Source organism: Aquarana catesbeiana, linkage group LG06 (genome assembly GCF_042186555.1).
Source record: "Aquarana catesbeiana isolate 2022-GZ linkage group LG06, ASM4218655v1, whole genome shotgun sequence".
Lineage (NCBI taxonomy): Eukaryota > Metazoa > Chordata > Amphibia > Anura > Ranidae > Aquarana > Aquarana catesbeiana.
The window spans coordinates 93,636,642-93,663,620 of NC_133329.1; the positions used below are offsets into that span (position 1 = coordinate 93,636,642).

At 42.5% G+C, this 26,979-nt stretch overlaps 1 protein-coding gene across 1 annotated transcript in view; it reads right to left on the reverse strand.

The window, feature by feature from the left end:
- Positions 1 to 4,145: 4,145 nt before the first annotated feature.
- HS3ST6 (heparan sulfate-glucosamine 3-sulfotransferase 6) overlaps positions 4,146 to 26,979 on the reverse strand; it is a 111,152-nt gene continuing 88,318 nt past the window's right edge. Inside the window, exon 2 of the mRNA XM_073636449.1 lies at positions 4,146 to 5,409. Coding sequence (XP_073492550.1) covers positions 4,791 to 5,409 — 619 coding nt within the window. The 3' untranslated portion in view covers positions 4,146 to 4,790. The remainder of the gene's footprint in view (positions 5,410 to 26,979) is intronic.

Below are 26,979 nucleotides of genomic sequence, written 5' to 3' on the forward strand. Positions count from 1 at the left end.
GAGGGCAACCATAATGTTGAGGCAACCCGCAAAGAAATTGAGTCTGACACCCTTCCTCCTTTGAGCCCAGGTCTTTCTGGACCTGCTTCCAGCATGTAACTGGACAGTGGAAGGAGAAGCAGCACAATAATGAGCTTCTCCCTCTCTTTCTGCTTTCTCCTCCTGGCTCCTTGTGCTGCTTCTTCCTCCCATACTTCAAGTCTGCTGTATAGAGGCTGATAGCAGATCAAATCCAGGTACTTACACTGCTTTCATTAAGATGACACTAATCAATATTCTTTTTTTTTTTTACAAGAAAACACTAGTCAATATCCTTATTTGCCAAAAAAACATCCATACGCATCCACTACTCAATGGCCCTGTAATCTATTTTTCATTAAATTGTTTCCTACTTTTTTTTTTATTTCCTCCTCCTCCTTGAGCTTACTGAACCTTCTCTTTTTTCCCCTCACTTCCTGTTGTTTGGAATGATCAGTGCATGCTAGTTGCTGTCATGTGCACTCCTCTATGCACACTAAAAATCCCATAATCCATAGCCTATAGTCCATCTCAGGAGGAAGCAAGAAAGGGTGGCCACGTACCTACATACAGAGGGACAATGGAGAACGAAAGTAGCCAACCTCTAACAGAAAGTCAGATCACAGCAGCAAAAAAAAAAAAGGAATTTGGATATTTGGAGGCGGCTGAGAGCAATAGAATATATATATATTTTTTGTGTAACTTTAAAACACAAGTAACTATGCCCCTGATGACGTCAGTTGTGACAAAACATGTAGGATGGAGCTTACTACGTGCCATCGCAACACTTGTCCTGGTGTGTACACGAATTGATATATCTCCATGCATGGTTTGTTTGCCCTGGATTGACTTTATGCTTATTGTCTCAAATATGATGTGAGTATTTTTAATCCCTTTACTTTATTAAATTCTGTTGACAGTTTTACATTATGTGGATATTTCCTTTATTTTATATCCATGGTGAAAACCCATCTCTCTACATCCACTGAGATACATCTGGATTATTTGAAACTTAATTAAACGTCCCAGGATGACATGTGATGCTTGATTTATGGGGATACATTGTACCAGGCACATTTGACTCTGTAATAGAATCCCGCAAGTCCATCTTATATTGGTGGTGGATCACGTGGTGGAATTGGATCACATATATTTTCATGATTTGAACTATCATCAGGATTCCCCGCATATATTTTTTTGGACTTTTTTTATATATTTTTGGCACCAATTGTTTATCACTTCTTTGGACTGATTTGATATATCTCTGGCATAATATTGTTTATCACTATTAGCGCTGTATATTTTATGTTTTAGTGGTATTGCACAGTATGTCTGACTGATTTTCCTAGCGGCTTTTTTTGTCAGCGCGTTTTCTCTCCCACCCTTACAGGTAATTATGTATTATTACAGAGCTGCAATTATATCTGGCTAGAATTTAGCTATAAAAGTTTAATTTTTTTTTAAAGTGTATTGTTAGCCAAAACTTTTTTTTTATAGTTTTGTATAAAGTGTGGAAGGGTGAGAATCCTTATCAGATTTTTATTGCTGATTCACAACATCCGGTCAGCACTTATTTATCATGGGCCATAGTTCATGTGCATGGTTCTCGACAATGGCGGTACCATGTAAATCTACAATAAAAAAAAACTTGAGCAAATCAGGTTCAGTTTTAGACCTTTACTAGAGTTCCTAGGGATGAGCCCGCGGTTCGACTCGAACATTGGGTGTTCATTTGTTCTGAAACAAACCAAACATATGGGGTGTTCCTGGGAAATTTGAGCGCCACGGAACGCCCCAGATCGCAGTGCATTGCTGTATGATGATTGGCCAAAGCATGCACCTGACCTGCATGCTTTGGCAAATCACAGCATGCTCTGCTGGGAGAGCGATAATAGGCCAAAGGCACCGGGTGGCCCCACCCTCAGCTATATAAGAGATGTCAGCGCAAAAAGGCTGCAGTCGGCGGGAGCCTCCCATCGAGGAAGAGTTTTTCCGTTTTTTTTGGGTCGTCGGACGCTGTGATTGAAAATACATGGACATCACAGGACATTTTGTATTTTTTAATAAAGGACTTGTCCCAAACTGTCTACTGTCACTTTTTTTGGTGAATGTTTAGGGGTACCATGTACCCGATACCCATTCACATGGGGGGGCTGGGATCTGGGGGTCCCCTTGTTAAAGGTGGCTTCCAGATTCCGATAAGCCCCCCGCCCGCAGAACATGACACACTATTGTTTTCTGTGTGTCATTGCAGTTCCCCGTGTTTATCCATGTTTTAAAATCCAGGTAACTGCACATAGCATGAATAGGCTCTAAGAACTTGCCCTCACCTTAGAGAGATTTCCTTTCACTTCTTGCTGTGTCCAAAGGGCAGAAAAATAAGGGAAATCTCTGCATCAGGACTTAGACAGCATAAAAACCTGACAGGGGTTCCAACCATTCCCTACTCTATCATCCGACTAAACAGACTTCATAGTGTAGTTAATTAATACCATAGTAGAAAACTGCGCCTAACAGGTATGTTCAGGCATTACCCAAATGTACCCCTAAACCTCCCTTTTCCTCTCCAGAGCAAGGTCCAAACATTATTTTGTGCTTTGCTCCTGTAGAAACAGTTTTTATTACTCCCTGTGATTGATAGATCTCATCATTACACATGTGATAGGTAGAGAGGGTTTCCTACCAGTTTCCTAAAGAGATTATATCATCTTTGTAATTGGCCCAGTTATTTTAGATAAACCAGTGACCAGAGCAGTCCTTGTGCTGTAATCAAATTTTAACAGCAAAATTTCCAAGAAAAACTTTTTTCCCAAACCCTCCATTCCAGTCCAGCATCATTAAAACCTGAGAAGGGGGCCCCCTTGGAACCCCCCGAAATGTGTTGGCTGTTTTTATAATATTACTGTGTTGAATAAACATTATCTGGACTGTCAACTATACCTTGGCGCTCTCTTTTTCAATCAACATTGAGATGCCACCTCAAGGGTTGTTTCGGGGCTCATCATGCACTTGGGAGCTGCTCCAAAAGAGCTGTCATATCAGTCTGTAATACTCTCCGGGTCCAGCGCTCCACATCTCCACTTCTTAATATTCATACTTGTGTCAGGGTGTGTGTAGACGACTGTTTAAAGCTGGCCATACATTATTCAATTCTCTTATTTAATTTCCTTCAGATTTACCTTCAACTATGTAGTGCAAGTGCCTTCCTGATTGCATAAGCATTGAAAGTGTTTAGGTTTGACCTCATATTATATGGTTTTGGTAAATGTAGTTGGCACCCAAGCTGGAGTTTCTGTACATGCTGCTTTAAGGGCTCAATAACCCCCCAATGGACCCGCCATACACTAGGAACACATCCTATTCAGATGCTTTGCATTGTGCTCAACAAACAGCAGGTCTTCTGCTTGTAGGGTTCAAGCAGAAGGTGAGGTCAACTTCAGGTTTATTGAGCAAAGTTTAATATAAGTGAGGCTTTGCCATGATCTTAAATTGGTTGTAAACCTAGTTACACCACTTGTACCTACAGGTAAGTCTATAATAAGGCTTACCTGTAGGTACTGTAAATATCTCCTAAACCTGCACGGTTTAAGAGATATTTACTATGTACCCTTGCGCCGAATTCATCGGTGCATGCGATGTGAAGAAACGGCCCTCCGTGCCGTTTCTTCACTAGCAAGTGCCGTAACTGACAGCTCCCACGCGCGACTCCGGCCAGTTACAGAGCCGGAATCCGCAGCCCCGGAAGGAAGAGGGGAGAAGATGGATGCGGCCACCAGCGGGGACAACATGGGCAATGCGATGCATACTAGCCCATTATGCTTTTACTTTGCAGGGGAAAAAAGAGGAAGTAAAACCCACCAGGGTTTACTTCCTCTTTAAACATCCATCTACTTTTATCCTTATACTGTTCATTTGCCTAATGGACACTTTTTTACCTGATGAAGAGGGAGTCGCTGTGGCAAGCTTGATGCCCCTATGGGTCATGCTTTGATAATCACATTTATTTGCCCACTTTAATCTATTTTGCTGTATTAGTATTTATGCCAGTTGTTCTTGCTGAATTTCCTAAAACGTACATTGTTGGGATTATCTGAAGATCAAAAAGGGAGGAACACTGCTTGAAGGCATTTTTGTGCATAAGATTTAATATGCGACGTGACATATTTATCTCAGGCACAGTAAAATTCCTTTAATCCCAAAGCTAACAATTTGGTAATCGTAATAAATTGGCAGTCAACAAAAACATTCCCAATAGATACAGTCCCAAACATCTCAGGAAAAATTTACTCATTTCTCGTGCTGCCTATGTCCCCATTGGGAAGAGTTCCCCTCACTTCCTGTGTAGTCATAGAGACAGAAAACTGAAGGGAATATTTTTTTAAATGGGATACTGGAAACACTCAAAGCACTTTTTAGTAGAGTTGGGAAGGTTTAGAATGTCATTAATTTGTGGAGATTCTCTTCACCTCCTGTGTTATCTTCACTACAGGAAGAGAAGCAAAAATCTCCCAAATTGAGACAAAGACAGAAATAAAAACCCAACAGGTTTTCCAAACCTTCCCCACTCTATCCAAAATAAAAAAAGTTTTAGATGACCTTTCCATAGCAGTCCAAGAATCAAACATCTGCCTGGTCTCATGAAGGCTGTATTAAAGGAATTTTCCTGTACATATTGGAAACAAAATTTGTACATTCAATTTTAACAAGGAAATAAGTTCCATTTATACTGGCATACAAAAGATATGGGTCCTATAAACTGTTTTCGGAAGATATTAGTCCCAGCCAAAGTCGTGGCCAGTCATTTGGTAGAACTTCATATTGTACGGTCTATAGAAGTCCTGGAGACGTAGCAAGAGTCTCTGGTCTATATCCGGATGTGGCCGTCCCTTGGATTTCCCTAGACACCGTGGCTTGCCGCTTCCCTCTGGTTTTTTCAGACATGGAAAGCCCTTGGTTTTGTTAAAGTAGAAATGTTTGTCTGTTATCACCCTCTTTAACCCCAGAAAGTCTTGAACCCTTTCCATCTCTCCAGCTGGGTCACTGACCAGTCTCTCTCCACTGACAAAAAGGAATTTGGAGAGAGGGAAGTACTGGAGCCAGTTCTCTAAGTGCTTAGCATAGATGCCAATTCTTATGGCACTCCAGGAAGTGTCAATGGTGCCCGTGCTGGTGTTTTTAAAGGCCAGAGCTTGGAAGGACGGAAGTGATGGAGTTTTAGAAAGAGTCTGTGTGTAATCAGAGATAGCCCTGGTCACCGGATTCCTGACCACCACAATGAGCTTGGTGTCCTTGGACATGTTGTAAATCCTTTTTGGTGCCTCAAGGGTTACAAAGTAACTTGGGGTCTTCTCCATAGTGATTTGTCCCTCTAATGTCCGTGGCATCAAGTTTCTAAAAAAGAAAGGACAAGGGGAATGGTAAGTTGTATGCAAACAGGGATTTTCTAATATAATGAAAAAAGCCAAGAGGATGGAGAGATACCAGATATATACCACCATTTTTTTTCTTTTAGCTTACTATAATAAATATACTAAGTAAGGCCGGTCCTTGAAAGGACCATCCAATATTGTATTTCATTGTAAAAAAAAGTAGCAGCCACCAGAAACTCGTAACCAGCTAGGTAGGTACTGTACATGCCAGTCATTTCTCACAATAGCATTGAGCTCCTGATCATATAACTTACAGTTGCCGGGAATGGGCCGGGACTGTACATTGTACACCGCAGTCATTCTACAGATAACAAAGGTTGGTTAGCAAACCAGAAGAAGAGTTTTTGGGCAAAATATTCTTAAAAATATTCTGTTATGTGCATTTGTTTTTTCTTTAAAGGGGATCTCCAATCAAAAATTTCAAGATAAAAATGAATAAGCCTATTAAAGGTAAAATAATACCAACTTTTGCTGCAATAATCACCTTCAATACAGAGGTTTCCCCACAATACTTTTTTTTTCTGCTACTAGATCAGACTAGTGTTCAGAATCATTTAACTCACTAAACCCAAGTCATACTGGACTCTACCCCAGCCTGCGACTGGACAGTGAAAGTTAAAGCAGCTTGGTGATGGGCTCATCTCTCCATTACTCTGATTTCTCCTCCTCTCTGTGATTCAGATCTGTGCAGTAATCCAGTGTAAAACCTTTCCTCTGTGCAGGAGCTTTCTGTAATAAAGACCAGTTTCTCCTTGTGCATGGTGACTAGTCTTGTCCCTGCCCTCCTGTAGTTCTCTGCAGCCAGTCTGTAATGGACGGGGTCTGCTGGGCCTCTCTCACAGCTCTGCTCTCTGCACAGGCTATGTACAGCAGAGTGATGATGTCACCACTACTTTTAAAAGGTAATATCTAGGTTTACAAAGGCATTTGGTGCACACAGTGTGAATTTTGATCCATTGTGGCTTTTGAGCATTCTATTTAAATGAAAGATTTTGTGCCTGGGGTTCCCCTTTAAGGAATCACGTTTTTCCACAGGGTTGAATGATGCAGATTTATACCAGGCGTATACACCTAGATGCCTCTGTGAATATCCAGTTACCTCTGGCCATAGTCAGCTCTGTAATGTTCCAGCTGGTGTAAAGGGAGCGCTGTAATGAATAGCCCTATTTTTATATAAAAACGATGTATTTAAAAAAAAGCTGCGTTCTCACTTTCTGCTCCTCGGGGGACCTGAGATTTGAGGAGATCTTGAAAGACGGACCTCAGCCAAATCTAATATTTGTTGAAACAGTAACCTGTGCGGGGGATTCCTCAAGCATCAGCAGATAAAGGAGAGCGTACACGACATTTCCATTGTCACAGCCATCTCCGGACTATCAGATAATACGCCATTACTGCTGTCATCTGATACCCAACATGTGGAATAGCCAGCCAATGCTATAATTAAGCTTTCATTCTCCATTCAAGGCTCTTACATAGACGAGATCCAACTGTATTGACTGAACTCTATTCCATTCACCAGCTGTGGATGAGAGCACAAGTAAACTACAGATGGTTGGGGGGGTTGTCACTGTAACCTTATTGTGGGGAATAAATGGGATACGGATTTAAGATGTGTGAAGGAATGTGGACTAGACTAAGGCAATATTCAGCAGTACCATAGGTCCTAACAGACTCCATACGTTTTGTTGCCAATTATTTTATATAAATATAATTAAAAGAAAAAATAACTTTTTTCAAGCTGCTACTGCAGGTTCCCATCCCCTTAAAGCCTTGTGAGGAACTTCTTAAATTGAAAGCAGAGGGCCTCACGAAATTCCAGTTTACCCTAATGACTTATGTTCTGACAGCCACTAAACAAACCATTTGGATTACTATCCAACACACGTACACTGGCTGAAGTCAAATCTAGAATGTGTTGAATGTTCTCCAATTAAAAATTAACAGTGAAACTTTTGCCCAAATTTGAGAACGTTTGAGACCTACAGATTACCCATTTTTTCTGACTACTGTCCCCAGGGTGTGCACCTACTCCTAGCCCTTCCCATCTTACCCCTTATCTCATCATTCGCCTGACCGTATTTTGCCTACTTTTACTTACCTTTCCATTCCATACTTCTCATTAAAGCAGAACCTCACCCAAAAGGGTACGTTCTGCTTTTCGTCCTCTGACCCCCACCCACTACCTTTGGACAATTTTTTGGGGGGTGGGGGGGAGGAGATTGGGTACCTGACAGGTACCCACTCCCGCTTCCATCGAATAACCGCAACAGATGTACCAGAATTCTCCTTCCCCTCTCCTTGTCCACAGCCTTCTGGGACACATCACAGGCTCCAGAAAGCTATGGGACCATTCACAAAGTGCAGCGTGGCTCGTGCATGCACAGTGGGCAGCCGGCTGTGAAGTCACACATGGCTGCCCACAGTTAACATGCCAGTGCTGGGAACCAAAGACCAGTGAAGAACTGGCTAGGGTGAGGACGGCGCTGCATTCTTGGAAAGGTAAGCATCCTTTTTTTTTTAAGTCAGTAGCTACAGTATTTTTTGTTCCTAGGGTGAAAAACCACTATATCAAGATGTACCAACACCATATTGTTATCCCCTGTTCTATGCAAGTCTCTCCGCCCTTTTTACTACCTGACATAAATTCAGAAACCTATAAACATTTTGAATGATTTTTTATGAAAAAAAAAAAGTAATGAGGGAAAAAAAAAACATAAAAAAAAATGTAAAAAGAGGCAGTCTTGATAGATCCCTTGGTCTTTTTTTTGCTGTGACTTTTCTATCTTTTTGATTCTATAATGACAGTTAAGCACTTCAATACAGGATTGACGTGCACTTTTACCCCCTTCATGTCCAGGCCAATTTTCAGGTTTCAGCGCTATCGCACTTTGAATGACAATTGCACCGTCATGCAACACTGTACCCATATGACATTTTTATTATTTTTTTTCACACAAATAGAGCTATTTTATTTTTTTATTTTTTGCTAAATAAATGAAAAAAGACTGAAAATTTAGAAAAAAAAATGTTTTTCTTTGTTTCTGTTATAACATTTTGCAAATAAACAACCTTTCTTCATAAATGTAGGCCAAAATGTATTCTGCTACATTTCTTTGGTGAAAATAACCCAAATCAATGTATATTATTTAGTCTGTAGGAACGTTAGTCCACAAACTATGGTGTATACTGTATATCTGAAAATTGATCAATCCTGATGTACTGACGGCCTATGTCAGGGGTAGGCAACTTCACCCCTCCAGCTGTTTTGAAATGACAAGTCCCATGAGAGGGCCGAGGTTGCCTACACCTGGCCTATGTCATTTCTTGTGACCCAAAAACATCAGGACAGTACAAATATCCCCCAAATGACCTCTTTTTAGAAAGTAGTTAGTCCAAGGTATTTAGTAAGAGGCATGGCAAGTTTTTTGAAGTTGTAATTTTTTGTCACAATTTTTTTGGAAAATGAAGACATTTAAAAAAAAAAAATTAATTCTTTTTATATTACATACTGTGACTAGTGCAGTACAGAGTTATTATATAAAAGTTGTGGCAGTGATCAGGGACACTGGTTGGTGACAGTATGTTAAAAAAATCTTTTTTTTTCCAAAATTTTCAATTTTTTTTCTAATTTTTTTACAATTTGTTTTTTTTTAACACACTGACCAGAGCAGTAGAGTGTTACCATAGTAACACTGTACCACTCTGGAAAAGTGATCCGGACTTTTTTTTTTTTTTTACACATTATGATTGCTTATACCAATGAATTTCATTGGTATACGCAACTATTTTTACTGAATGAAACTGATTCATTCAGATAATATTGTTGTGATTAAAGCTAATCACATGGTAAAGATGGGCAGTGATTGGCCCTGTCTGTACCTCGTGATCACGGTGACCAATCACAGCTAGCAACCCAGTTGTACACATGACATGATATTGTTTACGTGATTGGTTGCAGTGATCACATGGTACCAGCAGCAGAGATCTGTGATCCGTTGGACACAGCCAGTGACAGATCATGGCCGCGTGCGAGGCGCGTTCCGGGAGGATGTCATATGACGTCCACCCGGAAGACGAAAGTCTTTTTAAGCAAGTTTATCTTTATAGTAATTTAGTAATTTAACTACTTCCCCCCAGGCCATTTGCAAAACGTCGGCAGGGGCAGGAAGTGGTTAAATTACTCCCTACCTAAAGGAATTGTATTTCTGTCCATCCAGTCGGACAGTCCTTAGATTTGCAGAGCTCTGTCATATTACACACTAGGCAACTTTATTGTGTTTGTTTTATTCAACAGTACCTCTGGACTCCTGCTGAAGCTAACTGTGAAACGCGTTGAGCTGTGATCTTGCCAGAACAGAATTTTAATAATTGATGCTGTTATTGATATTTACTTTACATACGTGTGTTGAAGTCGTAAACATTCTTGGGCAAGTAATCAGAGATATTCTATACCTGTGCATATTATGTATTACACACGAGGCATGGCATACAACCAGCTATAAGTGCTATATTTAATGGAAATGTTTAAGAGGTTTTTTTTTGTCAATAAACACTTTTTATGAGTATTTGAATGTGTTGTGTTATTTCTTTGGAGGTTGCACCTATAAGATCCCATTGTTTCTTGTTTTATGTTCTACATTGCTGATGTTAAGTGGGGCTAGTAACTACCCATCTTTGTACTGTATTAAAATATACATCAGATATAGTCTTTTTTTACTGACTTTACTAACCTTCTCTAGAACAGTTTTCATCAAGCTCTTCACTATATTTCCTTCTTTAATTATTGATAATGTTCATTTGTACCTGAGACGCCACGGACATTAAACCTCGAGCCTTGCATTATGCAGCATTTCCCTTGTGTTCCCGTAACTTTAATTAAAAGTGCAGCTAATTTTGAGCGACCTTAGAATTCTCTTTTGGAATGTTAAACATCGCCTACAGGTATCTGATACTAAAGAAAGCACAACCTGTAGCAAGGATGACATTAAGCCTTACACCGCTGAGAGAACCGAAATCCTACCGACTAGACTCAGCCAGGGAAACTAGGAAGGAACTTTCAGAACTTCACAAAGTCATCCATCTGACTTTTTATTGAGCAATGACTTGGCTGGCCTTACACTGGTCAAACATTTCCATATTCATGGCTGCTAAATGTCAGATCCTTAGGATGTATAGAGAGTAGATTTTTTTTAAATTACGTAATGCACTGCAGCAGGATCTCTCATACTTGTTTAGCATGCCCCAACCCCCCACCCCCTCCGCTCTCCATCCTGAAGACTGCACCAATCTCCCACCCCTAGGTTGGGGCACACGGCGGGCGATTGGTACCATTGCAGGTTCAAATACAAGAAAAAAAGGGTCAGTACAGCAGTGGGGACTTTTAATTACTAAGCTCAATCCTCCTGTGGCTCCCCTGCAGCAGCTGAATCCAGCAGGAGGGGAGAGGAGGAGAAGCCAGCAGCAGGGGAGCCACAGGGGCATCAGTTCTGCAGGGGCAGAGAATTGTGGTGGATGGGAGGGCCAGGAGAGGTGCAAAGAGAGGCAGAGCGGTGGGGGATGCTGCAGCTGCAGGAAGAGAGAGCAGACAGGGCTGCTGCTGTCCCCGCAGCTCTAATTCCCAAAACTCAGCCCGAACACGGCCATCTCGGGACAGCTTACTGAAAACCATGACTGTCCCGGCAAATTTGGGACAGTTGGCAAGTATATATATGTATAGGGAAAAAAAATTAGAACAGGAATTTAATGTGATAGACTAAATAAGCATAGTCATAGACACAATTAGTGCTGAGTTGAACACATCTGGGTTCAGTTTGAGCAGGGCTTGGTGAACATGAGTATAGTTCAGTTGCCAGATCCGAAACCCAATTCTAATTAGGGTTTGTTCACACTAACTTTGCTCTCTGAAGAGCAATCTACATTCGGAGCCATCTTCAGAGAGCGTCTGAAAGGTGGTGAGGAGGCATTGTATCACCTCCTTACTGCCTGCTTTAACCCCATAAACCCTGCACCAGCGCAGGGCAACCACTTCCAGAGCTGCCCTATTAACTTACATGGGTTGTGTTCAGGGGACACTACGTCAGCAAAAGCATACGGCTCAACCGCAGAGTTTTACTGTCCCCCAAACCACTAGTGTGAATGAGCCCAAAAGGAGCCGAATGGTAATAACCAGGTCTGGCCATTGTCTAGGCTAACAGGCAATAGATTGTCAAACAGATAGTATTGGGGGGGGGGGGGGGTTGCAAAGTGGCACCAAAGTACCAAATGAAACAAAAATGTAAAAATTCAGTTTGAAAGTGGCAATGATTTTAGTAATGTTTAAAATGAAACTTTAAAAATGGAACACACCAATAAATAACATGCCTGGAGGATGCCCTGACCCTGCCTGTGAAGTGGTGCATCTGTGCGATGTAGACAACCTATTACAGCAACACTGACATCTGCAAAGTGTTTCAATTGCCGGCAAATGACAGCTCACGACTGTAAACAGACAGCTCATGATTGTAAATCATTCTGATTGTAAACAAAGCAGCCGGGGATTTCCATCATCTATACCAGAACCTTATTCTAGATGAGAGTCTGCTTCGGATTTTAATGGGGGACCCCACACAAAAATAAAACAGCACAGAGCCCCCAAAAGAATCCATTCCAGACCCATTTACAGAATGCAGCCTGGCTAGGCAGGAAAGGGGGGGTGGGTGAGCGTGAATCCATAGTTGACCACTTTTTAGAGGGAGGTGGAGAAACAACTTCAAGGCATACAGAAAGGGATCTGTTTTCTTTTTTAAATCTCAAGTGGGGTTTTGTATTGAAATACCGTGCTACAACCAAGAGCCAAGCAGTTGCAAAGCATTCTCTGATTGGATGAGATGGAGATTGTGACGTCACGGCCCCACCTCTCCACCTCATCCAATCAAGGAACACTTTGCATTCACTGAGAAATGTAAAATTTTCCTTGAATGACGCCAATGCCGACCGAGCGACCTCCTGTGTTCACAATGTTGGAGCTCAGCACGAGACCCACAAGCTGGAGGAGATCACTGGAGTAGCGGTGACTACTATAGTGGTTTCCAGCTTCCACACAGGCATAGCTTCCAACTGTCCCTGATTTCGAGGGACTGTTCCTGATTTGGAGCAATATCCCTCTGTTCCTCTTTCCCCCTCATTTGTCCCTCATTTTGGTCTGATCCATTAGTTGTATATAAAATGCACCTTTTATCTTTCAAAAAGTGTTTCCCAGTGCTAAACCTTTCATCCAAATTCTAAATTGCTGCATTTGTAAATTTTTAAAGCCAATATAAAGGAATAGCAGTGGTAAAAAAAAAGCCCTTGTGGATTTAATTAACCAGTTTTTGGGTTAATTCTCCTTTAAGGGGGGTGTGGCAGGGGGCGTGTCCCATGCCTACATACATTTGCTGGTAGGTGTCCCTCATTCCCATCTCAAAATGTTGGGAGGTATGCACAGGTATGGCACATACATACTTAGGTTGCTCCAAGCCGGACCAATGCAAAAATTGCCCTAACTAAACTTCAAATTGTTGCTAAACCCAAACTACAAAAATGAATATACTTGTAGAATCTACTTGTACATGTATCTGACTTTCCGTTATGTGTTTTCTGTAAAAATACTTTATTACTAAAATCCAGCGCTTCCTGTAGGAGGGTGGCCAGGCTCACCGTCTGTGGTCTCCCTGTACAGTTATACCAACTACCCTCCCCTGCGCGCTCTCCCATGGGACTACAATAAAACATTGCGACGCAGCAAATACCAGCCTCTGAATGTATATCAGCAGGGTGACTGACAGCCTCGCCCACACAAAGACTCACATTTATGCTTATTTTCTGCTTTTGTCTTTTGTAAAAGGTATCAAAAATATCAGGCATGCATGCACATTGAATAACACCAGAGCAATGCATCGTGGGATATGTAGTTTGAGACTGGCAGTGCACATGAACAAGATCAAGCTTTAGACCTATGGTGCTTCAGCATATTGTGGGGACAGACAGCAATAATTGGTGCATAAAATAAGGTTTCTGAGAAATCGTCACGCAAAAATATGCATGCAGTATTACTATTATAAGGTACACTGGCACATGTGCTTTAATGCGCGGAGTTTAGTTCTACTTTAAAAATTCTACATGAGTGCCATATATTCCTGGGCATCCAGAAAATGTTTGCATTATAGGTTAGCATTTATACTGTGCAGCAATAGGGCCCTTGGTTCATATCTCAGCCAGGACACTATATGCATGGAGTTTACATGTCCTCTCTGTGTTCACATATATTTCCTTCCACACTCCAAACACATGCTGGTAGGGTAATTGGGTCTTGTTTAAATTGGCCCTACTATGTGGGTACAATTCGGATATTCACATGTTTTACCACATTCTGAATGCCAGTCCCAAGTCATGTAATTGGGGAGGGTTGAGGAAAGATCTGGTGACCTACCTTGTAAAACATTTGCCAAGAAAGTTCTTTGTAGAATGACTTTCAAGTGTATCAGGTATGGTGCCCACAGAGATGACACGTAGAATCGCAAAGTTTCAGATACGACCAAACGGATATACAGTATATACATACTGTACACACACTACATACTTCAGTTGTAGATTTATCGGTTTGTAGGGAGGTGCAGTGTGGTGTGGCGGCAGTAAACACTCAAGAGTCCAGTTAGCAGAAAACAGAAATGTATTGAAATTGGACTTCAGTAATGCACAACAAGCCCGGTGGGAAGATAACCCATTCGGTCGCACTCACAGGATGTACAGCGATGAGTAGTGCAGTAGGTCTCAGGTGTGCCAACAACGTCTGTCTCGAGGGGCAGAATTCAGCCTGTCCGGTCTGTACCCAAGTCGGGAGGCTTCCAGAAAGAATAGCGTGTCCCTGCACTTTCCCTACTCATCTAGAACCTCTTACTATTGCTATGCATTATCCCTGACAGATGGGTGACCACCTATCCCTACACTATCCACACGTGAAATGCGTGCCAAACCCATAAGCCAGGGCCCTAAATAGACTATGCCTGACCCAAGATGGCTACAAAGTCACATGTGATGCCAGCATCCAATCAGATTATGCCTCTCTATGACTGAGGAGATCATAGAGGAATGAGGCTCCTCTGGACTTCCTCCTCCACCTGCACTGCTGCTATGGACAAGCGCCACCTGTAGTGGAGAAAATAGACTGCACCTCCCTACATGTTCACTTTTAATCTGTAGTGCAGCCTGGCCCTGGAAACCCATTAAAGCAATGCTAAAGTTATACACTGATTTGGGGTCCATCTGCATGCTCACCTTAAATCTGAAGTTGTCCTGTACAGTACCTCTTCTTTGCCACAAGAGGTCCTCAGTCTTCAGTGTAGACCAGTGTTTCTCAAATTTGACAAAATGACAGAGATTGCGTTTTATTATATGTTACTTTTTAAACTTTTGCGACATTGCTTTGCTATTTGATTTTTCGGTATGTTCAAGGTTTTAAAACGCTATCAATTTTAAATATATTTTAAAACTCCCACGGCACACCTGCAAATCTCACACGGCACACCGTTTGGGAATCACTGGTGTAAACTGTGGTGACAGTGGTGGCCACAAGGTGGGAAAGGGAGTAGATTTATGGGGGGGTCAGGGGGGTCAAAGTTGGGCTTTCCTGACTTTAGATTTACTTTAATGGATTGATAATACCAGCTTGAAAAAAGCAAAGTAGCTGACAAACACAGAGGTATACCAGCTGGTTTACCACATTCTATTTGAAGGGCTTGAATATATTTTATAATGCATGGACATACTGTAGATTAATATTATAGAATTGTTCTAAAAACATTACATTATAAATACCCCTATTGAGTCTTTAAAACTTAAAGTGATTTAAAAGTGTCTTTCATGTCAAATGGTTAAGCAGGAAAACTGGCCAAGTAGACTTTTACTGGGGCGTTGTAGCAGTTTATAGAACAGCTGTGAAAGCAGTTACATGGAGGACTATGTCTCCTCTCTGGTGTTTATGGTTCTTCGGCTACACCAGCATCTACAATTATTTTTCCGTCAGCTGAATCAAAAAAGAACCATCTACCATTACCGCTATGGTGGCGCCCCACCAAATGTCCCCGTGAGCCCAACAGCAATCTTCTCCAACAACTCCCAATTTCTGTCCTATTATCAAACACCATCCTTATAAAACCCTTCACTCTACTAGGAATAATCTCTGTGCTTCATATGTTTCTCCTTTACTGGTAACGCAATACATCCAGATTGTAGTTGGTGCCAACAAGGACGGGCGCAGAAACTGGATCCGGGTGGAAGTCAGTCTTTTATTACACAGCCCGTTCTACCAGCGACACGGGAACAGGATATAGGAAACCTATTAACTTATACGGGGATGTTTATAGAAAGCCAGGACGTGCCAGAAAAGGCAAAACCGCCTAAAATATTAACAAGGAAATCATTTGGGTGAATAACAAAAGACTATTTAGTGTTTGGGGAGCTTTCTACTATACCTTGTGTTATTTGTACTATAGGAATATACTGTAATGTGCTGTACTTAAAATATCTAGCAAACCATTTGTAATCACATTATTGTGAGTTATACTCCATTTGAAAAGATCATCTTTTTCCAGAGTGTGTTTTTTTCCCCTTACAGACCAATTCTAAGCTATTTTGAAAATGGCGCCCCACCTGGATTCCAAAAAAGTGCGCAGCTCTAGCTGCAATACTCACTTTCTCTCTAATGCTGTACCCTGCAGTACCTCTTCTCTGCCACAGGATGCCCTTGGTATCTCAGGAAGAGTAATGCCCAGGCTCATTCAGCTAGGAAGACTGAAAACATAATGTGAGTGCAGGGCAACATGGACACCCTTCCTAGGGGGGCTTCACAACAATGCCCTGAACTCGTTGTTTAATGTTCAGAGAAGGCCTATAACCAGAGAAGAGGCAAAGAGAAAGAGGACCTTGCACATTATGTGACCAGCCTAAAGACTTCCGAACAGATAAGTATGGAAAAAAAAGAAAGAAGAGCAAAACATACTGTCGGAGGGCCCTCAAGAGAGGGGGTGACTGGGTTCTGAGGTGGAGGCAGAGTTAGGCTTTCAAGGGGAACTCTAAATGAAACCAAAGGGAAAGAGAGGAGGTGATCCCTAAAGCTGCACATCCGTCCCGTCCCGCAGTAGCATCAGAATGTCAGAGTGACAACCTCAGCCTGGCTCCAACCAGGCCACGCCCCCAACACATTTCACTCCACCGCTCGAAGCTTAATCATGGGAATTCCCCATGATTAAGCTCCAGGGGGCAGAGCGAAACACTTTGGGGGCATGGCCTGGTTGACAAGTCAATTCCCTAGTACAGCCCCCTCCCTTCTTGTATGTCATAGCCCCCTCCTCTTTTGGGTGCTTCTAATTACTCTCTGTGCTGGCCCAGTTCCTCCACCCTCCCCTCACCTGCATACATAATCTTTAATGTAGTTGCCAGGGGAGAAGCGAGCAAAAATACTATAGAGTATCACTTGAGTGACTGCTCTAGGTCTGCTGGGGCTGCTGACATCACATTTTTATTTATTTATTTTTTTATGGTTAAATTAGATGGAATTGTGTCTTTTTTTTCAACCTGACTAACTATGTAACTATGTAACATTCAAAATGGAAGCACCCAGAAGCAGTCTCAGGGATGTTAGGGAGCATTTTACAAGTAAAAAATGTGCAAAAATATGTAAAATCCACAACGAAGGTCGGTTCACACCAGGAATTGCACAGGAATGTTTTCAAATCGCGCTGCAGCAATAGTGGTGCATGTACTACTTTAAAAAGCGCACTGCAGCCAGATCTAATATTACTTCTGTATCATGAAATCAGGTGCAGGCAAACACTATGTGTTCGCAACCTGCGTTTTGGGCTGCCGCTACGGTAGCACTGCATTGACATCTGCTTCAGATCGCAAGTGCAGTGCGTTTTGAACACGGTGCAGGAAATGCACACGGATTGCAGGTTTCCCGAACTGGTCTCTGGTGTGAATAGGCTCTTAACCAGTTCTCGCCCGGCCTATAGAAAAATGACGGCTTTTCATCAATCCAGGTGGACAATGGGAGAGATATAGGGGTGGAGGTGGGAAGGCAGTTGCTGCTACTGTCTATTCACGTGTGCACCCCCCCCTCTGTTTTTTCCCCCTCCCTCCCTTGGCCCCTTTCCTTTGTCCCCCCTTCCCCCCCTGTTTTCCCTTCCTCTCCCCCCTTTTTCACCCCCTTTCCCCCTCTTCCCCCCCCTTCCCCCCCCACTACCCCCACCTCTACCACCCCTGGTTCACCTTCCTTCTCACTGGGTGTGCACTCCCCCCACATGGTAGTGCGTGCACCTTAATTACTAGTTTTTTCTATTTTATTCCTTATTAAACCAAAGTCTGTTCATAAATCCCCCGTGTCCGCCGTAGAGGGATTTGTGTTGGGTCCTGCTGTCCCACTGAATCTGCCTGAGTGGGTGAGCCAATCCTCAATTCTACCTTCTTTGTATAATGGTTTGTAATGACTTTTGTGATTACCTTGTTTGCTGCATACTTTTAAATGTGTTCGTGTATTAAAGGTTTCCATATTACCTTATAGACTTGTTCCTCCTGAAGAAGCGGTTCCGACCGTGAAACAGGTCGAGATAAAAGTCCTGTATATCCCCTCTACAGAAAATTTGCGGGTTTCACTCGTTATTTACTGTATTCAGTGTGGTATACATTCTTGATTTTATGATTGTTTGTATAATTATGTAATTTTGTATTTCAATTATTAAAATTTATATAATTTTTTTACGTTTTTTTCAACTGTAAGTTACTACCTAGTACCGAGATAGTCCCAATCCCCAATTCTGGGGGTGCACACGTGAATAGACAGTAGCAGCAACTGCCTTCCCGCCTCCACCCCTATATCTCTCCCATTATCTAATTTCGGGATGATGGTACGTGTATGAGCTTTTCACCAATTTGCAATTGAGGCCTTACTCTTCTTTCTAATCCAGGTGGACGTCATATGACATGCTCCCGGATCACACTGCGGTGCGATCTGTCACCGGCTGTGTCTATTAGACACAGCCAATGACTCATCCATGTATCAGCTTGTTGCCAGTACCAAGAGATCACTGTGACAAATCACAGCAGATCACATGACAGTTGTATACAATGAATGGCTTCCTTTCATGCCATCTATTGTGTACAATTGTGTTGCAAACTGTGATTGGTCACAGTGAACACATGGTACAGACAGGGCCAATCCCAGCCCATCTGTACCATGTGATTAGCTCTGGCCGATCACAGCAAAATAAACTGAATGAACCAGTTTCATTCAGTAAAATGCTTGTTTATATTTATTTATTTCAGGGACTTGTATAGCGCCATCAATTTACGCAGAGCTTTACATATACATTGTACATTCACATCAGTCCCTACCCTCAAGGAGCTTACACTCTAAAGTCCCTAATTCATAGATACTAGGGACAATTTTTAGACAGGATCCAATTAACCTACCAGCATGTCTGGAGTGTGGGAGGAAACCGGACTACCCGTAGGAAACCCACACAGGCACAGGGAGAACATGCAAACTCCAGGCAGGTAGTGTCGTGATTGGGATTTGAACCAGTGACCCTTCTTACTGCTAGGCAAAAGTGCTACCCACTACACCACTGTGCCACTATGGTAAATTATATTGCTCTGGTCACAGTGTGTTAAAAAAAATCGTAAAAAAAAATGTAAAAAGAAAATTGAAAAAAAAAATAAATATATTTTTACATACTGTCACCAGTCAGTGTCCCTGATCACCACCATATGATGACGCTGTATTGCACTGGTGACAGTATGAAAAAAAAAAAAGTGATTTTTTAATTTATTTGTTTCATTTCTTAATTTTTCAAAAAATTATGACAAAAAATTACAACTTCAAAAAACTCAACACTAAATACCTTGTACTGTGTATTTTCCAAAAAGGGGTGATTTGGGGGATATGTGCACTGTCCTGGCATTTTTGGGCTTCAAGAATTGAGATAGCTCGTCAGTACATCAGGATTGATCAATTTTCAGATATATACCATAGTTTGTGGACTCTATAACTTTCCTACAGACTAAATATAATACACTGATTTGGGTTATTTTTACCAAAGAAATGTAGCAAAATACATTTTGGCCAAAATTAATGAAGAATAACTATTTATTTGCAACAGTTTATAACAGAATCGAAGAAAAATGCTTTTTGTTTTTCAAAATGTATGGTCTTTTTTCATTTATTTAGCAAAAAATAAAAAACCCAGTTGTAATTAAATACCACCAAAAGAAAGCTCTATTTGTGTAAACAAAATTATAAAAATTTCATATGGGTGCCTTGTTGTATGACCGCATAATTGTCATTCAAACTGCGACAGCCCTGAAAGCTGAAAATTGTCCTGGGCAGAAAAGGGGTGAAAGTGCCCAGTACTGAAGTGGTTAATCACATGGGAAGATGGGTCTACTGAAAGGTTCTCTTTATGGTGCCCAAGGAAACTGGGCACACTGGCTGCTGACATCTTCTCTTAAACAGAGTTACAATGTGTGCCGAGAGCAATTGAACGTGTATCCAGTTTTTAACTTTAAATTGGAGGAATAGATTTTCCAAGGTAATGCTATTACTCTGACACATAAAACAGCTGACTGCACATCACACGTCCTCATTACCGCATAGGACAGACAACTTTCTGATTGGGTTAATGAAAGGGGATATGGGAATCAAACAAAAAAAGAAAAAATAAATTGAAGGAAAGCCAAAAATAAAAATGTGGTCCCCGACAAAGCAGAAATACATTTGTGAAATGTCTAACATTACCTTTGTAAACAGAACTACAAGTAAGTATTATAATATACACACTGAAATATATAAATGTGGTCTTCCATCCCTTTCATAGAATTTGGACTTCTGTTCTGTCAATCTTGTGATGCAAGCACCCCTGCCAAACAGCACAGGCAGGTCATTGACCTCCGCTGCAATTAGGAAATGCAGCCTGGTCCAGGACACACCCCTGCCTGCGACTCAACAATGTTAGAGTGACAGCACCGGGCCAATCAACAGAGACCATTATTGGCCCCTCCTTCTGTAAACAATCCTGCGCAGAGCATTACAGGAAGCTAACATCAAGATATATTCAGGTACATATACTACCCTGTTTCCCCGAAAATAAGACTTAGCGTGATTGTCAGTGATGGCTGCAATATAAGCCCTACCCCCCAAATAAGCCCTACCCTGTTTCCCTGAAAATAAGCCTTACCCTGAAAATAAGACCTACAAGGACCTTTAACTAGGGCTTATTTGGGGGGGGTAGGGCTTATATTGCAGCCATCACCGACAATCACGCTAGGTCGTATTTTGGGGGAAACAGGGTAGTTGCATGTAAATGTAGCGCACCCTCTAAGGAGCCGCAGATGAACTTGTTTCCCCACTAATACACAGCCAGGGATACTGAATTTTCACAGGCACTCCAGAGTCAGAGAACAGTCCGTGAATTTTTTTAATGTTTTTTTATTAAGGGTTAATAACTTATTAAGGGTTAATAACTTGGATAGGGTTGGGAGGTTATGAGATTCCTGCTTGATTTCAGCAAAACTTCAACAACTTCAGGGACATCTTCCTATATACAGTCTCCTTTGCTCTCCTCCTGCACACACTTGCTTGCTGGCTAAAGCTGAATCACAGCTGGTTGATCTGACATGCTCTCAGTGAGATCCAGAAATGGCCCCTTACAGGAAGGAACTCTTAGTCCCTTGTGGTGTAGCAAAAATTACACTGAACAGTTTGTACTTCTCCCCTATGGCTACTGATCTCAGCACCACCTCTTCAGGCACTGCCAACCCACCTGGCTGGAGCTGCCCTTTTCACTAACTCTCCACACCAGTCCTCCAGACTGACTCTTCACTAGCCCACCCGGCTGACTCTCAGGAGATCTCCTGGGGAAGGATGAAGACTTAGGAACACCGCTGTCTACAGGGAGAACTGGCTACAAGTGGCAGTCTCCCCCTTTATTAGTCCCCAGCAGTGCTGACCTACTCACACTGTCTCTCTCTTGCATTCCTTCCAAATTTGTGAGATGGGAATGAGGGACACCTATCAGCAAAACTATGCAGGCATAGGACACACCCCTGGCCACACCCCCTTAAAGGAGAATTGTACAAAAAAAAAACAAGATTAGTTAAATCCACAAGTGCTTTTTTTACCACTACTATTCCTCTATATTGGCTTTTGGAATTTATAAATGCAGCAATTTAGAAATCAGATGAAAGGTTTAGTGCTGGAAAACATTTTTTGATAGATAAAAAGTGCATTTTATATACATCTATATAGGTCAAACCAAAATGAGGGACAAATGAGGAGAAATGAGGGACAGAGGGACATTGATCCAAATCAGGGACAGTCCCTCGAAATCAGGAACAGTTGGGAGCTATGCTGTCTTGCTCCCATGCCTCCAGGAAGGGCTTCCTTTGTGTGTTGTGGCAGGATCATTCCAGCACCTGAGCCCTGGACCAAGGTCACCCCCGCAGACTAGGGGGCACCCCTTAGGGCCACTGACAGCCTCCTCAGCACTGTATCTCCATCTTCCACCAGACTGCCCTGCTGGCATGGCTCATGCCTATCTACGAGGTAAACTCTGCCCCCTGCCAGCACACTACTGGGGATTGGCCAAGGCCTCATAAATATTTCAGGAACCTCCTCTTAACCGATTCCCGAACGGCTCGCGTACATATACTGCGGCACAATGGCACTGCTGTGCGAAACCCCCGTATGGGTACGGGGTTCCTTTAAGAGCCGCCAGAGGTCAATACCCCATAATGACAACGTGAAAGAAGTTTGTTTGAAATCTTTGCAAATTTATTGAAAATAAAAAATGAAAAAATCACATGTACATAAGTATTCACAGCCTTTGCTATGACACTCAAAATTGAGCTCAGGTACATTCTGTTTCCACTGATCATCCTTGAGAAGTTTCTACAACTTGATTGGAGTTCACCTGTGGTAAATTCAGTTGATTGGACATGATTGTGAAAGGCACACACCTGTCTATATAAGGTCCCACAGTTACTAGTGCATGTCAGAGCGCAAACCAAGCCATGAAGTCCAAGAAATTGTCTGTAGACCTCCGAGACAGGATTGTATGGAGGCACAGATCTGGGGAAGGGTACAGAAACATTTCTGCAGCATTGAAGGTCCCAATGAGCACAATGGCCTCCATCATCTGTAAATGGAAGAAGTTTGGAACCACCAGAACTTCTCCTAGAGCAGACCGCCAGGCCCAACTGAGCAATCGGGGGAGTTGACCAAGAACCCAATGGTCACTCTGACAGAGCTTAAGTATTTCTCTGTGGAGAGAGAACCTTCTAGAAGAACAACCATCTCTGCAGCACTCAACCAATCAGGCCTGTATGGTAGAGTGGCTAGAGAGAAGCCACTCCTCAGTAAAAGGCACAAGACAGCCCGCCTGGAGTTTGCAAAAAGGCACCTGAAGGACTCTCAGACCATGAGAAATAAAAGTTTGAACTCTTTGGCCTGAATGGCAAGCGTCATGTCTGGAGGAAACCAGGCACCGCTCATCACCTGGCCAATCCCATCCCTACAATGAAGCATGGTGGTGGCAGCATCATGCTGTGGGGATGTTTTTCAGCAGCAGGAACTTGGAGACTAGTCAGGATCGAGGGAATGCGGAAATGTATAGAGACATCCTTGATTTAAACTGCTTCAGAGCGCTCTGGACCTCCGACTGGGGCGAAGGTTCACCCTCCAAAAGGACAATGACCGTAAGCACACAGCCAACATAACAAAGGTGTGGCTACTGGACAACTCTGTGAATGTCTTTCAGTGGCCAGGCCAGAGCCCAGACTTGAACCCGATTGAACATCTCTGGAGAGATCTGAAAATGGCTGTGCATCGATGTTACCCACCCAACCTGATGGAGCTTGAACAAAGAAAAATGGGAGAAACTGCCCAAAAATAGGTGTGCCAACCTTGTAGCATCATACTCAAAAAGACTTGAGGCTGTAATTGGTGCCAAAGGTGCTTCAACAAAGTATTGAGCAAAGGCTGTGAATATTTATGTACATGTGATTTTTTTTTTATTTTTTATTTTTAATACATTTTCAAAGATTTCAAACAATTTTCTTTCACGTTGTCATTATGGGGTATTGTTTGTAGAATTTTGGAATATGGCTGTAACATAACAAAATGTGGAAAAAGTGAAGCAATGTGAGTACTTTCCGGATGAATTGTACTTTGGAAAGTAAACATTGACTTTGCTTTGTAAACCTCTACTCCTTCAGTAAATCTACCCCACTGCATGAAAAAGTGAGGCTCTGAGAGAGGGCGGTTGCATGCCACAAGATGGCTAGCAAAGGTTGCAGTAATATCTGAAGCAACTCCAATGGCTCGTTCACGTGGATGGCCAGAGGGTTTGTTAATAGCAGGCAGTTGAGCTGCAGTTTTACTTCTCAAACAGCATTCACTTAGACACAGAAATGCAGCCGCTCACGGCAGTATCCTGTCCTGTGCCATGCCGTGGTCATGATGCCTTTGCAGACGTGGCAAAAAGGAAATTGTCACACAGTAACAAATGAATGGGGTGCAATCGTCCTGCAACCACATGAAACACACACACAAATGCAGCGTGGTGGGTTGGCATTTTGAGAGCTAAAGTTGGCTTCTGGCCACCTGCCAGAGGGCAGCAGTAAAGCCACAAGAACAAACGAGCCCTAGAAGCCCACCTCAGACTGACCACAATGACCCATGAAAATATGATCTGTAGCGCTCATTATGGAATACCAAGCTTTCTGGCTTTTCCCAGCTGATTTTCCTCCTTATAAATGTTTGCAGCGTATCACTAATAAACCCCAATGTAGACTATGAATGGAGGAACAAAGAATGGAGATCTCCTTGAAGTTTTCCTCGCTGGGATGTATTTACCTTTTTATACTATGAAATCTGCATCTGTGTTTTTATGCAGCAGACAATAAAGGGAGGGTATGGCTCTGCGGCAATGTTTTATGTGAATGAAATAAACGGAAAAAAAACAATAAAACATGAAACAAGATAACGACATCTGCCATTCCCCGGAGACAGGCAGCGGGCATCCCAGATAGAGTCAGGAGGAGATTCATGAGGAGAGCTCCATCCTTCGGAGGAAAGATGTTCTGCAGAAACGTGGAAGTCCTTCGTAGGCGATCACTGCAGGGCAGTCTTCACCCGTCATACCTATTTATTAGTACTTTATGGTCCTCATTAACCAGGCTGTAAGTGTCAAGATCAACATCGTATTTGTTGTAAAGTCCCACTTCCCCAGAGGGCTCTTACACATGGATGCAAAAAACGCAACTTTTTTAAACATTCAGGCATTTTTTTTCTTTTTACATATCTAAATGCAGCCCGTTGTTTTTAATGGGCCTGTACCAGGGGTGGTCAACCTGTGGCCCTTGCAGCCCTCTAATGTGGCCCTCAACCTCAAACCAGGGAAGCGAATGCCCAGGGTCGGCAACCCTGTTTATCACGATTTGGACTTGCCGACTCGCCATCCCAGAGAATCAGAGTGCATGGAGTGCACCAGCAGAAGAGGAAGCAGGCGGCCGTGGAGGGAGCAGGAGTCACATAAACTGATGCTTCCTCTGTAGCACTGACTTCTGTCCCAGGGAGAGTCACAGCAGACCTTTACCATGTGATCAGCTGTGTCCAATTACAGTTGATTACAATGTAACACACACTTTCCGGTTATTGGCATTCCTTTCCTCATGCGCTGTCACAGCATGAGGAGAGGAGAGCCAGTAACCAGCAAGTGTGAAAGGGGACATCTACACTGAAAATCAGGGCACTGATCATCAGTGTCCTGATGATCAGTGCAGCCCCAACAATGCCCATCAGTGCTGGCTATCAGTGCCCATCAGTGCTGCCTATCAGTGCCTCCTCATCGCTGCCCATCAGTGCTGCCTATCAGTGCCTCCTCATCGCTGCCCATCAGTGCTGCCTATCAGTGCCCATCAGTGCTGCCTATCAGTGCCTCCTCATCAGTGCCGCCCATCAGTGCTGCCTATCAGTGCCCATCAGTGCTGCCTATCAGTGCCTCCTCATCGGTGCCCATCAGTGCTGCCTATCAGTGTCCATCAGTGCTGCCTATCAGTGCCTCCTCATCAGTCCCGCCAATCAGTGCCCATCAGTTCTGCCTATCAGTGCCCATCAGTGCTGCCTATCAGTGCCTCCTCATCAGTGCCGCCAATCAGTGCCCACCAGTTCTGCCTATCAATGTCCATCAGTGCTGCCTATCAGTGCCCATCAGTGCCTCCTCATCAGTGTCGCCAATCAGTGCCCATCAGTTCTGCCTATCAGTGCCCATCAGTGCTGCTTATCAGTGCCTCCTCATCAGTGCCGCCAATCAGTGCCCATCAGTTCTGCCTATCAGTGCCCATCAGTGCTGCTTATCAGTGCCTCCTCATCAGTGTCGCCAATCAGTGCCCATCAGTTCTGCCTATCAATGCCTATCAGTGCCACCTATTAGTGCCCATCAGTGTTGCCTTTCAGTGCACATTAGTGATGGAGAAAAAGGACTTATTTGCAAAATTTTATAACAGAAGAAAAACTTTTTTTTTCAAAATTTTGGGTCTTTTTTAGCAAAAAAATAGCAAAAGCTTAGCTTTTGTTTAGCAAAAAATAAAAACCCCAGTGGCTTAAGCGCTCGATTTAGAGTGCGAAACGCGTCAGTGTGTCTGTACTATCTGCCTAATTGTCCTGTATTTTTGATGATCCAAGTTTTACAATAAAGAAGATTTTTCAACTTTATCCGGTGTGCGGCACCCAGATTTTCCTGTTCCAAACCTTGCTTCAATTTGCATTTAGCCAGCACCTGGGAGTCCCCTCCTCTGAAGGATTTACTAACATACACCTGGAATCAGGTCTACCTGAGCGGTGATTCATTTCTTCTGTCTTGTCTGCACGCAATTTGGGTGGCGGTGCACTATTCTGTGGCGGTGTATGAGATTTGCTTCAAGTCACTAGAACTTTACAAGATTTTCAGATTCACATTTATATTGTGGTTGATGCACTATTATTTCATATATACGTAACCTTCATCGGATCAATATTATATATTTTTATATATTCTATGTGGTATATAAATTAGTTAATTTTTTTGGTATAGCGCAGCTTCACATATTATCCAATACTTCACTCTGCATGTAGCCTTTGCCTAATCTTTAGGGGAGAAGCTTGGAAGCAGCAATTTCTATACATGGCAGGAAAAGCTACTTTTTTTCATGTAAAATTATAATGTCATTTTGTAATGCAAACAGGTGTCCTATTGGTGCGTTTTAGACATTATTTCTGAGCTCTGTAAAAATGATCACTGATTGCTGGCTTTAAAAAAACAGTAAAACCTTGGATTGGGAGCATAATTTGTTCCGGAAACATGCTTTTAATCCAAAGCGCTTGTATATCAAAGCAAATTTCCCCATAAGAAATAATGGAAACTCAGATGATTCGATCCACAACCATTTATTCATAGGGCCTTCAGTTTATAGTCCTTATAAA